This window comes from Lutjanus erythropterus, chromosome 7 (genome assembly GCF_056507025.1).
Source record: "Lutjanus erythropterus isolate fLutEry1 chromosome 7, fLutEry1.hap2, whole genome shotgun sequence".
Classification (NCBI taxonomy): Eukaryota; Metazoa; Chordata; class Actinopteri; order Lutjaniformes; family Lutjanidae; genus Lutjanus; species Lutjanus erythropterus.
This window is the reverse complement of record NC_139323.1, coordinates 9,230,909-9,245,388: the sequence shown is the minus strand read 5'-3', so window position 1 is coordinate 9,245,388 and position 14,480 is coordinate 9,230,909. Positions and strand designations below refer to the sequence as shown.

General features: G+C 39.4%; 1 protein-coding gene across 4 annotated transcripts in view; it reads right to left on the bottom strand.

The window, feature by feature from the left end:
• Positions 1–1,657: 1,657 nt before the first annotated feature.
• gabrb3 (gamma-aminobutyric acid type A receptor subunit beta3) overlaps positions 1,658–14,480 on the bottom strand; it is a 72,944-nt gene continuing 60,121 nt past the window's right edge. For 3 of the 4 annotated variants that reach the window (XM_084722564.1, XM_084722565.1, XM_084722562.1), the window contains 4 exons: positions 13,065–13,217; positions 6,469–6,716; positions 4,172–4,252; positions 1,658–2,131 (listed from right to left, as the gene is read on the bottom strand). In XM_084722564.1, the coding sequence (XP_084578690.1) occupies positions 1,784–2,131; positions 4,172–4,252; positions 6,469–6,716; positions 13,065–13,217 (830 nt within the window). In that variant the 3' untranslated portion in view covers positions 1,658–1,783. The remainder of the gene's footprint in view (positions 2,132–4,171; positions 4,253–6,468; positions 6,717–13,064; positions 13,218–14,480) is intronic. The other variant, XM_084722563.1, reaches the window with a different exon arrangement.

Here is a 14,480-nt window from a genome sequence, read left to right as displayed (position 1 = left end):
AAGAAAACAATATCCCCATGATAAGTCATAATTAAGAGATTAAAAAGTCGAAATTATGAAACAATTATTATTGTGACTTTTTATCTCATAATTACGACTTATATGTCATAATTTAAGTCATAAGTCATAATTATGACTTTCCATCTCACAATTTCAACTTTTTATCTCATAATTTCGACTTAAAAAAACAACATGGGACTATTTTTTTCTTTCACTGGCAGAAATGTGCTCCTATACACCAGCCACTCTTTTGTTAATAAAAACTGAGCTTTGAAACCATTAGCAAATTTAAAATCAATGTTTTTGATCCTTACACAGTGATCATCCGCATTAATCACGGGAGCAAAGTCACAGCATTTCCAGTGTCCATAGCAAAACAACCAGTGAACAGTCAGTGGCATCAACTCTGAGGCAAATTAAAGGAATGGTTTGAGATTTTAGGAAGTACGCTTTGCTGTTTCCTGCTTCCAGTCTTTGCATTAAGATAAACTAACCGTCTGCTGGCTACAGAACCGTCAATACAATTCAATGACAGCAACAGGTTGAATGTTTAGTTTTTCTTCATGGTCTTATTTCATAGTTTATACAGCTCAACGAAAATGCACGTTTTATGCTTTCTCTAATGTTTTTTTACCTTTTGGGCCACACACTAAAGAAAATAACAGTTTGTTTTTACCCAAAATGAGCACATCCAGAAAGAATCAGGAAATACGGCAAAAATGGTCATCTCATTCATTTTGAATTGGAGTAGTTTATAGGGTGTAATGATACATTGATCTGGACTGATATATCAATTTGATGTTCAATGATTCAATATTAAAGATGCAAAGTGAAAATATCGATTTATATTGCCATCTTTAACATACACCTTTGTTTTAGTAATGACATGGTATGTCTGTGTCTTAAAAGTCTGGAGGAATTCAGTCATTAAGTTGTTAAATCATCATTTGAGAGCTGACATAAATGTAAGTGATGGTGTTAAATGGACATATGAAACCGCCTGATATCGATCGCAGGCCCGTGAATTGAATCAAATTATATTATATTATATATATAATTGACATATATATATTGTATTATATTATTAATCGACATGATATCTTATCGTGATGAAACTTGTGATTTACACCCCTGCTAGTTTAGGTGTTTAGGTTGCGCCGGGAAAAAAATGCAGCAGCGTGCAACCGAAGCATAGACATGTTACCCAATATCACGCTGTGATGGCCAATCACATGCCAATGATTGGGCTGTCAGACCTGAAATATCTCTGAAGTGACCGTTGTTAGTGCGATGTCACGGTGATCTTCTCATCTAACTCCCAGCAAGACAGAAAATGTGTGTGTGTGTTTCTCAGAATACTGAACCATTCCTTTAACGCAGCGTCATACTCGCCCATGTTGCAGATTAATTACAGATGGAGTGGTAGGCTACTATGGATCTTTGTCAGCTGTCTTGTCATAAGCAGTAAGTTGTGTTACTGTGACTGACAGTATGGGTACAGTTGTAGTAACTGACCTAAAGCAGTGTCCTGTAGGCACTGCAGAGTCTGTGCCTCTGCCCATGAGATGTACTGTCCCAGCTCCTCACAGGGTCGGAGCAGACAGTCATTCACAGCACATGAACGTCTTTGTAAAATACATGTTCTGTAGATCGTTCCTTGAGAGTCCTCACTCGCTACGATAAAAAAAAAAGTTCATAAGGAATTTACCGCACGTTCCTTACACTGAGAAGTGTTCACTCATTCAAAAACAGAAACAGCAATGGGTTAAAAAACATCAGTGCGTTAATTGACGTAGTAAAGCCAGTAGATTAAGTTGAAGAGGGAGAAGGTGAAGGGGAATATTATCCGTGACCATCTGTCGATGGCGTTCACATCGGTCAGGTCTGGGATTTTGATTTTGAGCTGCGACGATCGTCTCCGCAGACGCGTTTTCTTTAGGTGCGCGTTCCTGTCCAGGCTGAGGCGGCCCGGCTCTCGCGGCACGCTCGCCTTCCTGTACTGGACGCCCGAGTTGTCGAACACCATGGAGGAAGAGTTGTGGGTCTCGCTCACGGTGGTTGTGATCTCGTTCCCTCCCACCTCGTTGTGGATCTCCAAGGTTGTCAGCAAAATGTTCCCCTGGGAGTCGACCTAGGCACGACAGACAGGAGTAGCTGTTAAAAATGGGCCGTGAGCTGAGGCTTCGGTGACTGATGACACATGTGCGGTGTGCGTCGGGCCCCGGGGCCCGGCGTCTTCCAGCAGGCTGACAGATTACAGCCTGGGAAACAGAGAGCGGCCTTCGAAACCAGGTTTCCTGTCCCAAAGTTAAATCACTTCTCACAAATCAGCTCAAGGTTGGACTGGATGCCTCTAATACTCGTGTCATGACAGCTATTGCTTCCCACACAAAAACAAATAAATCATTCAGACCAGTGTGGCAAAAATAGAGGCACAGTATGTACACAGTAATATAACAACATGGTTACAAGACATGAGAGGAAGTGACAGGGTGAATATTTCTACTCCAGTGCCAGCTAACCACAGAAACTGGTATTTTTCCACAGTGAACATTGAATATGATATAAAAACTCAAGCTCATGTGTTATTAAGTCCTTCAGCTGATTATTTCTTCAGTGTTTAATCACGACAAATTTGGAGACATCCTCAACAACTGCCTCATTTATGTTTTTGTCTTAAAACCATGAAACCAACCAATCCAGTGACTCTAAACAGTTCAATCTGTGAATTACACTGAAATACTGTCTACTTCATTCACCTTACGGAAAAAACAATGCTTATGCTTATGTAATGGTGATGATTTTAAGTTTTAGCATGTTAAAGCTGGGCATACACTGCACAGTTCTGGTGTAACCTTGGGCTGAATTTCAGCTTCACCAGGTATTCTTTGCTGTGAAGTGTACAGAGGTGAGTGAGGACCAATCAGCTGCTCCCAAAAGGGACGTCGAAACATTTGAATTTCTGACCTGGCGGAAATTTTGGTCTGCCATGAACGTGTCTCCAAGCTAAGGGCCTACAGTGAAGATTTAAGCTAAAAATGTGGTGTGAATGACATCTTTCAAGTCAGCTTGGTATATTGGGGCTTTAGGAGACTTGGATTATGCCAGTCAAGCATTTTATGTTTTTTTTTTTACATTTGAAATCACTTAAATTGTTTGGGAGATTCTGCAGCACTGTTTTCCAATGAAACTTTAGCAGTGTTTTGTGAACTGAGAAACTAAAGCTGACCTTCAGTCGGCATGAGGGTGAGTAGATAATGACTGAATATTCATTTTTGGGTGAACTATCCCTTTAATTTAGCTAGCATACCTCCAATTCTGTCCGCAAAATGGACGAGCCATACTGTCCATGTATTCCTGGCCAACTGTGAGTCCATATATGCTGGCAAGCACGTCTTTTAATTTTTCTTTAAGAACTTTCAGCACATAGGATGGCACAGACTGCACGTTTCTGCCTGGTTAGCATTATTGCTAGCAAACAAACTTCTACCCACCTTTCAAATGAATCTTTATTGACAAATGTCAATAGCCAGAACGCTCCATAGGGGCCAACAGGCCATTTTATTTTACATTTTACAAGAACAGCATGAGCATTGAGGTTGTAGTTTGACAGTTGGACCCTAGATTGCGAGCACATAAATTATGAGCTTCGGCTTTACACTGTAGACAGTTTATTCTTAATTGGAATTAAACATCATTTCTAAAATTGTACAGTGTATACGGTGCATATAGACCTTAAACTAATTACGTTTCTTTTAATGTTTGTATGTGTATCTGTATGTCTTTGTTTATGTGTAACTGTTGTAAGTGATTCCTTTTGTCAGACTTTGTACATCATAGTAGAAATGATGAGAAGGCATTGCGTTTGTATTAGTTGTGTGTACATGAAATTTCTGGTTTGTTGTTATTTACTATATATGATATAAGGGCCACAGAGACATAGAGACAATAAAAAGGTCAAACACCACATACAGCAGGTGGTGAGGAGGGAACATAAAGAGGAACATACTGCTGATGTGATGGTGATTAAGACAGAAATGGCTGGTTGGGTGAGATGTCGTGATTAAACATGTTCACTTGTTAAATGAGGAGGTCAAACTTTGCCCTGCAGCAGCAAAGTTTCACTGGAGGTTTCACAGACGTGACACAACAGGCAGTGACAGACACTCACCCCTCGTGAGTGACGACGCCCTTGTACCTGATTGGACTGTTTAATGGACGAAGACTTGCAATTGCCTCCTTCCAGAACGGACTAGCCGGGAGAAACACAAACAGAAAGCCTTTTTGTCCGAGCTTTGGTCAGGTGTTTGCTCACAATCAGAAGGATGAGGGGAAAAATAGAATCAGACAAGTCCAATCCAGTTAATGAGAAATCTTTTCATTAAAGTGAAATTTCATTTCCACCTATGTGCATGTGATATAGATGAAAATTAATAAAAATCTATGATCCAGCTTTTTATTTTTAATCTCATCTTTAAACATGCATCATCACTGACATAATTTCCATTTCAAAACTTGTAAAATTTATTTATATAGCAACAAATCATTAGTTATTTTTCATATCGAGACTCAACAATTCCCACCATGAGCATGCACTATGGTGACAGTAGGCAGGAAAAACTCCTCGACACCTCAAGCAGTACCAGGCTGTGTGTGGACGGCCATCTGCTGGGACTGTTTGAGTCATAAATGATGGTTGATCTTTCAAGCAGTGATACTTCTTGAGCATTGATCTCCGCATGTTTGTCATTAAGGAGTAAAGCAGCTCAATTTACGGTTAATCTTGGATTTATTCTACCAGCTCCTAATTTTGAACAATGACAGATTATCAGAAACCACGCTTTGACTCAACCTGCCTATTCTTAAATGAAATTAATGAAATTAATATCATACTAAAATCACAGTCAGGCAGATTAAAACTAAAAGTACAAACATTAGAATAAATTTAGAATCCATTATACCTGAAGATATTGCACATTATGCACCACTGACATTTTCAACACAATGATACATTTTCAAATAAGAAGAAGTAAAATTAAAGATGGCTATTAAATATTTAAGGACATCTCCACCAGTTTTAATCATAACAGTCCGTTGCTTGCCATGGGGAGCACTGCTCAGCATGAGAGAACTGCTGCATGTCTTCTGTGGCTCTGCAGGCGATTTGTGAAGACTGAGGTAATTACCTGAGTGATGTCATTAGGGTTATTTGTCATTGGCCTTTTCCTTTTTTTTAGCAGGATTATACATTTTATAACAAAGAGCCTGTGGTATAAACTGGAGGTGTTGACTTGAAGATATGAGTGTTTACCAGGCAGTAAGGATCCAAGTAGGGATGCACAATAATATCAGCGTGTTGCCGGTATAAAATGAAATATTGGCATTGGCCTGAAACGGAACGTTGCTGCCAATATGACAGGCTGATAAGATGAAGCTATAATTGACCCTTCGCTAAGCCCCTCCTCCAAACAGCTAGTGTCCAATCATAGCTTAGCAACCGTAACTAGAGCTGACAAGCTTTTCATTTCTCTACATGTTGACGCGGTGTGCAGGAGGCTCAGAGAGCAGTGATACTCAGCTTTACATGAGTCTGCAAATGTTAGCATGTCCAGTTAACTAGGACTAGCTTACTAAGCTGCAGTAACTTTACCTCCAGCCTAACTTGTTAGATACCACTGCATCTGCATTTGTTATGTGGGACTTTGAGAAGGAGGATATGGGCTGATTTTGAATCAAAGTGGGTAGACGACGATGCATCTCACTCTTCAATTACCTCTAATTTCAATGTTATATCTACCACTGTTATCACTGCATAAATGCAGTGTGAGAATGGAAAGTTTGGCAGGCTGAGCAACAGTATCTAAGGAGAGTGGGGCTTAGCAAAGGGTCAGTTATGTGCATAAGATGTGAGTCTGTCTGCGGTGGGGAGGTTTTCTTAAGTGTCTGAAACAACTGTCCAAAATAAATTGGAAAATATCTGAATATGGGCAAAATTCAATAGCGTGCATCCCTAGGTATGCAGCAAAGATGCTGTTGGATGTACTGCAGGAAATAAAGGAAACAGCCTCTTTGGACCCTAAACCTTTCAAGAGACTAAATTTTAGGACCATATCCTTTTTCTTATGAGTGTAAAACTACATACCTGCAGCACCCCTTTAATTTTCCTTACAACATGTGCACACAGATCAGAAATGACATTTCAATCTGACTGAATTATCCTTACACATATTCATACTGTGGATATGGACATTTATTTATTTACTTGTTGGAGGAGTAAAGGCACTGCTGTCACAATGATTTACACCCACGGCGGTGCCAAAGTTGGGCATTTTCAAATGCATTAAAGTTTGACTTCACTGCAGTTACTTAAAAATGTTGCTTGCAGCTCTTTAAACACTACGGTCCATTGTTCTGAACCTGCGAAATGATGAGTTTACTTTGATTCTCTGGTGTTTGGAAATGACTCACCTGTCTGGGTCTGTCAAATCTTTCCCGGTCGTTATTTGCCTTCTGTGCCTTCTCAGCCAGTTTCTTCTGCATCTGAGGACCCCTTCCAAAGAAGATGTAGTTGACAAAGGCATATTCCAGCAGAGCCAGGAAGACAAACACGAAGCAGCCCATCAGGTACATGTCTATGGCTTTGACGTAGGGGATCTTGGGCAGAGTCTCTCTTAAGTGAGTGTTGATGGTTGTCATGGTCAGGACAGTAGTGATCCCTGGAAGACAGATTTTTTTAAAAAAGTGAATTAGAATCACAATGTAGAATTTTTTTCAGAAACCTATAGGTGATGTAGAACATATTAGTTTATTGCCACTACTTTTTCTACAGTGTACGGTTGTCATCCTTACTGACGGGCTCCTTTTTGGATTTTAAAAAGGAACCTGATTAAATAGACTGTAAAAGACAGGTAAAGTAAAAGAGTTTTCTTGATAATGGAGGTGGTCATGTTGATGACGAATCTAATGGATTAGCCTGACCCAGCACTTGGATCAGCAGCTGGAAATGAATCAGCTCGCAGTGGCAAAGACGTGAGCTTCTGTCAAATGACCATCTGTTTAGGCAACTGACTCAGTGCAAAGAAAGAGAGGTATATGAGGAGGAAGATGAGTGAATGCTGATGGATTGAAATCAGGTAAAAGTTGAAAAAAAAAAAAGAAGCTGACCCAAATTAGAGAGAGAGGGACAAAGTGTGTGAATATGGACAGATGTGTCAACTTGATATAAAAACTTTCTATGATCATGAATCATGATGTTACTGTATGGAAGCCCATTTCTGCCACTGAAAGAAAAAAAATACCCCCAAGGTAAATCATAATTATAAGATTAAAAAAAAAGTCAAAATTATGAGATAAAAAGTTGAAATTATAATTTAGATTTTTTTATATATATAAATGGAAACATTGGAATGAATACATGCTCACTGTATATTTTTCAAAAGTTTCTTCAATAACAACTTTAATTAAAAATTCATTTGAGTAGCATTACAGAGGCTAATATGAAGATAAACTCATAAGAATGCTATTAAGAGACAGCCCTGTACTTCTCTGTCAAGGTCTAACCATGAGTCATTTTTATTAGATACAAACATTTCTTTTACACCTGATTAGAATGATTAAAAACAACAATATGATGAAGGTTGCTGGGTGCCTCATCTTGACAAGTTTACTGAGCTTGGATAAGCAGAAAACGCTGGCTCCACTATATGATATGGTTTACGGCTCATGTAGCACACAACCAGTCACCAGACTCAGCAAATACACAATAAACAGCAGTGTAGTAATTCTCTCTGTAATGTGCACCATCAACAACAAATGTGTCTGTGTTGTGTTCGCGTCTCCTGGACGGCTCACCAACCTGGACGGTGTGTCTATTTCTGTCGACTCAGGCTTACATAATTAAAACCAAAATGTTGCACTGTACAGTAACAGTACTGTATGTGTGGGGGTGTTAAGAGCGCTGTGGGTTTATGGCATCGATTTCTGCAGAACAAAGGGAAGAGCGAAAATCTGAAGTCCCTCAGAGCTCAGAGGAGAGGGTTACTCAACAAATCCCTGAAATATTTTCAGTGCAGCACTGCAGAGTTTACTTATGTCTCTGACATTACATCAGTAAAAGTACAGGGACGATTAAAGCAATGATAATTTCCTAAACCCCTCCCTGTGCTACTGTTGCCTTAGCAACTTTAACTTTTTCAAGCTTTTTAAAGCTTTTTTCACTGTTTTGCAATTTGTATAGACCTGTAACAGTGATATTCAGTATTTGAAGAGTTCAGAGGACTTTTTTAGGTTTTAAAATCCAAAAGCATGAGTAAAAGGGTAAGGAACATGATAAGCACTCTTTGTCTGTTGTAATGCAAGTTGGAATTTACTGCAGCTGAATCCACTAGAACTACTTTCTTACTAAAAAGATAGTAGTAAAGTAGTTTCTTCATGAAACTGTTTACAACATGGTCTGTGGATTATCTTGAGTAACTAAGTCTTTTAAAGAGACATTGGTTTTGAATTTTTCTGTTTAATTTTAATTTGATTTTTTTTTTGTTATATTGGATAGAGGATAGACATTTCGAAGACCACTATCTCCAAAACTCTACATCTCACACCAAAAAAATATACATGGGAAAAACAGCACAACAGGCCAGGGGATAAATATGTATTTTGGGGTGAACTGTCCCTTTAAAGGACCATGTAGATCACTGACTAACTTCACTAGTTTGTGGTGTTACAGTGTATGGATCCCACAGTTTGGGACCCGCAGACTGTATAAAACACAGATATAGTCTCTCTGATGTCTTCCAGAGGTTTCTGAAGAGGTGTTGTGAAGCTCAAAGTGTGTCACCATCCTGGATGTGCCTGACTCCGGCTAACTCCTGGCTAATCCAAAAATGGACAAAGAGGTGGAGCGTGGGTGGCGCTGAGGTGGGCTGAATAAAGATATAAACTCACCTGTCTCTCAGAGTGGGCAAGCCCTTATACGTAAATTTAAGCCGTAACACAATTTAAATAGTTGAAATATATGAAAATTGACAGGATATTTATTTCTGCTGTAACGTTTGGCATTTTAATAGGGAGGTCTATGAGCCTCAAGTGGCCATTTGAGGAACTGCAACTTTTGGGACATCTGCGTTGAGTTTACACTCTAATAAACCTATCAAACTTTACCCTTGATAGTGTTCTGGTAGCAAACCTTAGTCTTCATCCTAAAAGCCTTTTTGTGAAAACCTACTATTTGAAAACACAAGTAACTAGGCCTAAAAAACTACTGTGACACTGCAATACAATAACAATCCTGTTTCTTTATTTCTATATATTATTCTTGTTTCAAAATGTCAAGCTATAAATAGTGATGCACTGATTTATGGGCTGAACATTGGTATCAGCCGATGGTGAATAAGATGACAGTCATCAATGATACTGACCGATGTTTATCTGTTGTGTTGCATCAATTTTCAATTACATTGTTTTGTTCGTTATTTGCGGTAATACTTTGACATCAGTAGGTCGCATACCCCTGATGGGGCAATGTGTGCCACCATTGACTATTGGCCAAATTGTTATTTTAATCATTGGCGCATCCCTGGCTATAAACACTTAAAGAAATCAACATTTTCAGCAAACTCATGTAGTTAACAGTAGCTTAATTAGCATGCTAGCTACAGCTGATATAATCTGCCAGCTACAGTTGTCATTTTAGGCGGCAAACTCTGACTGGTTGCGGACTAGAAATAAAAAGTCAATTTTGTCTTCTTTCTGATGTGAAGGACACGTTGTTTAAAAAAATACTAAGACTTTGAGAATAAATTTACCACCACCACTTAGCAATCTGTCAATTGGCTGATTTACTCAATCTATACAGCAAGATTGCGAGTAGATACAAAGCACGATCTATTAACACCACACTTCAAGCGTCATTTTCCACTGCTCTCATATAAGGCCTAACAGGCATCCCTGCAAATGTAGTTTTCTTCAGGATGCCACCATAATGGCGTGATGGAGTGAATGGAAACCTTTAGTGAATCACCACATAGACAGTGATTGAATTTGGGTGGTACAGTGAGTGTAAATGCTTTCTAACTGCATCGATCCCACAGTGTCTCAGACAGCGGTCTTCTCAATGAGGAGTCCTTACAACAGACAGACCGTTCCCTGTCCTCTAAACAAGTCTGACCCTGCAGAGGTGCCTCCAAACCCAGATCCTCAGCAGGCCCCTTAAAATGTCCTACATCCATCTTTACGTTGCACTGACCACACACCTGAGATTTAATGAATGCTGCAGTAATGCGCTCTCTCTCACAGTCAGTACTTTGTGTGTGTAGATGCTTAATGAGGATTTCCATTAAGGCAAATATTCTAGCAGAGATCGATGCAGTCAGGGATGACGGGGTGTTTTCCAGTCATATTTGTTTCAGTCCCTGAGGCCAGTGAAAAGTGTGAGTCTTAGATCGAGTCCAGTCTCATATTACAGCACACAGCAGCAGCCTCAGACAGACTGAAATAAACACACAGCCATGATAAAATGTCCTTTTTGAATCAGATATCATCTATTCATATGACTGAAGTGTGGAAAAAATCAATCAACAGTGCTCTACATGCATTTGATATGGATGAAACCACCGTTTGTGGTGCTGATATCAAAACAAAGCAATATTTTTTTGTCAATTTGAATTTGAATAAATATGGTTTTCCACAAAATCATCTTTTCTATGCAATAAAAGAGGCTAAATCTGTCTAATGTCAAACCTTTAGTGCTGGCTGAATAAAACACAACATTAACATATTATTATCTTGTTGAAGCTAGCTAACAGTCGCTTATTTAGACATCCAGCAGACACTAAGGAACATTAGTGTTGGAGTCATGCTTCTGGACAGCTGATGACCAATATGAAGTCTAATCCTCACTTTCTTTTAGCTCTGTTTTGGTCTCCACCAACTCCTGACTTGAATATCTGCCTCTTTAGCGGCTAAATGCTAAAAGTAAAAAGTCACCAAATGAAGAACATTTCAACCAACTGTTTCTCTCAAATGCTAACTGAGTGTTTTTGTTGGTTTTGTCTTCTTACATCTTATTACGTTGTTTTCGTCTTGTTATGACTTTTTCATCTTATTATTTCCTTCTTGTCTTTTAAATTGTTTTTATCCTGTTACGTCTTTTACGTTATTTTTGTGTTGTTACGTCTTTTAAATTGTTTTTATCCTGTTATGTCTTTTACGTTATTTTTGTGTTGTTACCTCTTTTATGTTGTTTTCATCTGGTTTTGTTGTTTTCATTTTGTTATGTTGTTTTCATCTTGCTACATTGTTTTTTGTCTTGTTACGTGTTTTATGTTGTTTTTGTCTTGTTATATTTTTTAAGCTGTTTTACATCTTGTTATGTTTTCTTTTTCTATGGCTTTTTTGCAGTTTTCTTGTCTTGTTTTGGTGCTTGGTAAGTAGGTCACAGTGGGTTTTTTTATCAGCACTTATTTACTGAAAACAGCTGCCAGCTGTGACTGTTAATGGGCTTGATGAGAACTGAAAGACTGAACCAAAACAGAACAAGAAGAAGCAAAACAATCAACTTAAAGAGGCTAAAAACATCCTCTGAGTTAAGGTGGACCTTAGACTGTGAGTCATAACTCATTGTGGATTTGTCGCTATGAGCAACGCTTTTCATGTTTGATCCATCGTTAATATAAAAATATTTCTTGGTGCAGCTTTAACTCCAAACACAATACTGTTCCAAGGCTTAGACAATGTAAAGTGAACTTTTTTTTTAAATCTGGCATCAAATAATCTGATAACAAAGTTTAAGTTTGTCCTCGTTTTGCTACAAATTCCAGAGACTCCACATTAGGAACGGGAAAGGTCACGTCAAGACAGTTTTAGAAACCAAAATCTGAAAGGTCAGATACATGGGATTAACAGATTACATTACTTTAATATTGTGATACTTGGATTATATTACTGACCACATTTTCTAAAAGGTAACTAGTAACTGTATTCAAATAAATTTTTAAAGTAACCATCCCAACCCTGGAATTTTACACGATCTGATGAACGCTCCATCTACTGTACAGCATCTGTGAGGGGGAAGAGAGGCCATCAATCACAAATGTATCCCACAATACAACACAGTCACATTTTCTGCTGTGTGGCCGTCCATTCAGAACGTCCTCACTGCCTCCCACTCACATGTCAACTCGTCCTTTTCTTTCTGCCTCATGTTTTTTAATCTGTCCGTTACTTCCTGTGCACGCGAGACGCTGCACAGCCATAGTAACGTATTGGAAAACTGCTGGTGTAAGTGTTTAGAAAAGAGAGGAAAATAGAAGAGGAGGTTTGCAAATCACATTCTGAAGAGAAAAGGGGAGTTGGAGCATAAAAAAACGAGCCTCCTTTGACAGTCCTTTTTTTTTGCCAACATTTATATCACAGTAATCTTTCAGTGGGTAGAGGCTCCACGTTTTTTGTAATAGTTTTTCTTTTGACACAGTGTTCCATGTATGCATTGCCACACTGCTTTACTGTCTTGTACTCTACTAGTGCTGTTTGATGGAGCTGTATTCGCCTAAACCTGGTCCCCTCATTTATAACATTTAGAAGAAAAAAATGCACACTGCTGTTTTGATGAATAAAAGCTAAAATGCTTTTTACTTTTTGCTCATTTCAACAGAATATGTCACATTCTCTTTGTTCTTTAAACACTGTTGCTCTGCCCTCTTCAAACAGCGCCCATCAAGTGCTTTGTGTCTCCGAAATTCTGTGCAATTTTGGTCAAAGCTACTTTGTTGCATAACACTAAACCTGACACTGTTTTTTCTTGACTTCTGAACTCAAGTGTTGCTCGGTTCGCAGAAAATCCACCTACAGCCACATTTACCATCAATTCCAAGTTTATTCTCTTTGAAACTGCAGGGTCTCCACTTTGATGATATCATAGTTTAAAGACTTCTGTCTGTCTCTAGCTTCTGGACAGAGGCGGTCACTGATCACAAGCCTGCAGGCCCGAAATACGAAGCACAAAAAACATCTGACAGAAGGTGAAACTACGGAGCTGAGGTCAAACTACAGCACGGGACACGTCATACCTAATGCAACTCTGGCAGCCGAGGCATCGTAATTTATCCAGAACGACACCCAGGATAGGATGGTGATGAGGATGGAGGGCATGTACGTCTGCAGGATGAAGTATCCGATGTTTCGCTTCAGCTTGAAGCTCAGAGACAGTCGAGGGTAGGCACCTGCAGGGGTAACACAGCGAAGAAGAAAAAGGCCCTCTTTAATTCAAGAGGAACAAGGGGATGTCTAGCACTTTGTTTTGGTTCCTATGGCAATGGCTTCATGAACTGGTTTCGTCACCATGGAAACAAGCAAGCGCGGTTCAAATTGCAAATCATCTTATGAAACCTAGCCTTGAGATTATCTGTGTGCAAACACCACAATGCAGAACATTAACAGACACCCACATACACACACACACACACACGCACACACACACGCACACACACACATTCGGATATTTTAAGTGTTAAAGGAATAGTTTGGCAAACAGCTCGCTGGCTTTCTTGTCTCGAGTCAGACGAGAAGATAGACACCACTGTCACCCCTGTGCAGCCACCTTAGCAGTTAGCTTAGCCTATCTTATCTAAATTTTGAGGCATCGTATTGAAATTAGAAATTCCAGTACTGTGGCGACACTTAGTGTGACCGGCTGTTATAAAAACCACCTGTGCTGTGATCGCTGTGATTGGCTGTTGTAACCCCCCTGTTTTTTGATTCGCTGTTGTAAAACTACTTGCTGTTGTGGTTGGCTGTGCTAAAATCAGCCCGTGCTGCTGTTGGCTGTTGTCAAACTCTCCTGTGTTGTGACTGCTTGTTTTAAAAACCACCTGTACTGTGACTCGCTGTCGTAAAAACCACCCATACTGTGATTGGCTGTTGTAAAAACACCTGTGCTGTGATTGGCTGTACTAAAACTGTGTTGTGATTGAGAAGAATGTGGATGAGATTGTACCTGAAGCTCTGTAGTGAAAACGACAACAGACTCTGACAACACTACGCTGCCTTATTGCCGTATATTTCCTTGTGTAAGCTAACAGAGTGACTAAATATACACCTGTGTTGCTCCTGGTGTTGCAGAGCATCTTCTCACAGACTGAGAGGATGTTAACAGCACGTGAGGAAGATGTTTAGAGTATATTAGCATCAAGTTTTGACCCTGATCGTAATGAGCTCTAATAGCCCTCTCTGTATTATCTGCTCAGAAGTGTTCGGACAGTATCCATCCTACATGTCATTAATTCAGCTGTGGGAATAATCCCTGTTTTGTTGCCTCTGAGATTTTATATTATAAGAGAATAATTCATGGTGTCGGCACTTTGCCTCATGAATACATTATATCACTGTAAGTACAGCCCTTGAAGAAACAGAGGGGTGATTGCCTCTCCGCTGTTATTCCCAGTTCTGGTGTTATAATGAGAGAGGTCATGGTATGATGTAAATCC